At 40.7% G+C, this 2,062-nt stretch overlaps 1 protein-coding gene across 1 annotated transcript in view; it reads left to right on the plus strand.

Annotated features, from left to right (window-relative positions):
• Positions 1-2,062, plus strand: part of LOC102005435 (beta-defensin 33-like) — a 7,570-nt gene that overhangs the window by 2,801 nt on the left and 2,707 nt on the right. Inside the window, exon 2 of the mRNA XM_005373836.2 lies at positions 1,537-1,663. Within this exon, the coding sequence (XP_005373893.1) occupies positions 1,537-1,663 (127 nt within the window). The remainder of the gene's footprint in view (positions 1-1,536; positions 1,664-2,062) is intronic.

Below are 2,062 nucleotides of genomic sequence, written 5' to 3' on the forward strand. Positions count from 1 at the left end.
TCAGCCATGGAATCCCTCTTAGCCCCAATTTTCTGACAGCAAGAAAGGAAGTTGGCAAAATAATCATCACCAATGAACACAGGAGGGGCTGTGGTTATAAAATGTTATTTGCACAAGGTTACTCAATTTGTGAGTGGGAAACCAAAGACTTTGAATTATGTTTGTCTGACTCAAGAGCTCTTTTAACTGTCAGACAAAACTCATTCTTTCTCTATCCTTCTGAAGACCAGAGTCTACTTCAGGAACTGTGTGGTTTCTTTGTTCTCTGTGTATCAGCCACAATCTCCCACTGAGTCAAGAGTTCCATTGGTTACTGAAGTGAAGTAACCAATTTTAGATAAATAGAGAGCTCTGGTCCCTGAGTGTGCTCCCTGTCTACCTTGATGATCTCTTTCTTCCTTTCATCCTTCCTTCTTGTCTTAGTCCCTTCAAGTTACTGCAACAAAATATCAGCTGGGCAGTTTATAAAACCAGAAATTTATTTCTCAGAGTCCTAAAGTTTGAGAATTATATGATCAAAGCATCTGGTGAGAGCTTTCGCTTATAGGTGATGCCTTCTTGATGTTTCTCATGTGGCAGAAGGAATGAATGAGTGTCATTGGATCTCCTTATTAAAACCAATGATTCATTCTTGAGGGTCCTTACTCTGTCACCTAATTACACCTCAAAGACCTCAGCTTCTAATGCCATCATGCTCAGGATTCACATTCCAACACACAAACTGTGGAGGCACACAAACATTAAGATCATAACTTTCCTTGCCTTTGCTCTTTGTTCCTTCTCCATAATCTATTTAATCCTCCACTTTTTGAGTCTTGCATAAAATGAACTAATTTTCAGAAACATGTATTTTAGTACATTCTCTTATACCAAGTATTACTCAAGGTGCTACGTGTGTAAGACAGTAAAACAGGACTTGTTATTTTAGAAACTCACATTCTAGTGAAGGAGGGAAAGATAATTTAGGCGAAAAGTGCAAAACAGAAGAAGGAGAGGAGATGAAGAGCACGCCAGTGCTTTATTTCTGTACACTCCATTGTTTAGCTCCTTTTACTCCAAGACAGCCTTGCTGCAGCACCTCTAGTAAGAAACTCCCTGGTCACGAGTGTGTGTTCTGTGCAAGAGTTTGCAGGTCAGCGCTTCCCTTGCATAGGGGCAGAGTCTCTTCTCTAATCAGACAGCACAAAAGTAACTGAGAGTGAGTAAGGACAGAAGGTAATTTCCATTTGCAAACCTGCTTCTCCTTTGGTGGATTCTAATAACAGGAGATTCATTTTATTTATTTTGTATTTCTAAAGAGAGATCCAAAAAGTGCGGGGTCACACAATGAGGGTGGATGAATAACTGGGAATTCACAAATAACATTCTTTTGTAAAGTTTTCTTCTCAAAAAAAATGTTACTCAGTGTAAAAGTCCAATAGAAAGTGCTGACTATAAAGCCTTCTTTTTCCCATAATCCAATCGTCAATCATGAAACATTCTCAGGCACTAAACTGAGTGTCTGTCCTCTGAATGTAAGCGTTCAATCTCTTCCAGATTCCTTGTGACTGCTGTGCACTCAGGACACTTCCGGGCGCTCCTACACCCCTGAGGCTTGTTCCCATCATGAGGCTCCTCTTCCTCCTCCTCCTGCTTCTGGTGAGCCTTGTCCAGACAGCGTCAGGTAAGCTCCGAATCCACCTGGCAGGTACGACGCGAGCCTGGAGCCTGGAGTGTCCACATCGGCTCATAATCCACTCAATTCCAGAGTATGAACGAGAACAAGGCCAGGGCGGGGAGAGGCTCAGCCTGTGAAACATGCTCCACTTTACAAACGAGGGAAGAAAAGCTTAGAGAAAAAGACTTTCCCATGATTATCCTTGTTGAGTTTTAATAGATTCCTAGCATAAATTTTAATGGCGATGTATTACATTTAAAGTGGGCATCACAGGTTACAAAGCATTTCCACGTGAAAAAAAATAACAGCAACTAGAAAAACAGTAATTACAGCAAATGTTATTGTCCACCTTTTCCTTACTTAAATCACAAAACACACTTTGACTTTTGACTGTACTATCATATA

Source organism: Chinchilla lanigera, unplaced genomic scaffold (genome assembly GCF_000276665.1).
Source record: "Chinchilla lanigera isolate Chin_1 unplaced genomic scaffold, ChiLan1.0 scaffold00002, whole genome shotgun sequence".
In the NCBI taxonomy this organism is placed as follows: Eukaryota; Metazoa; Chordata; class Mammalia; order Rodentia; family Chinchillidae; genus Chinchilla; species Chinchilla lanigera.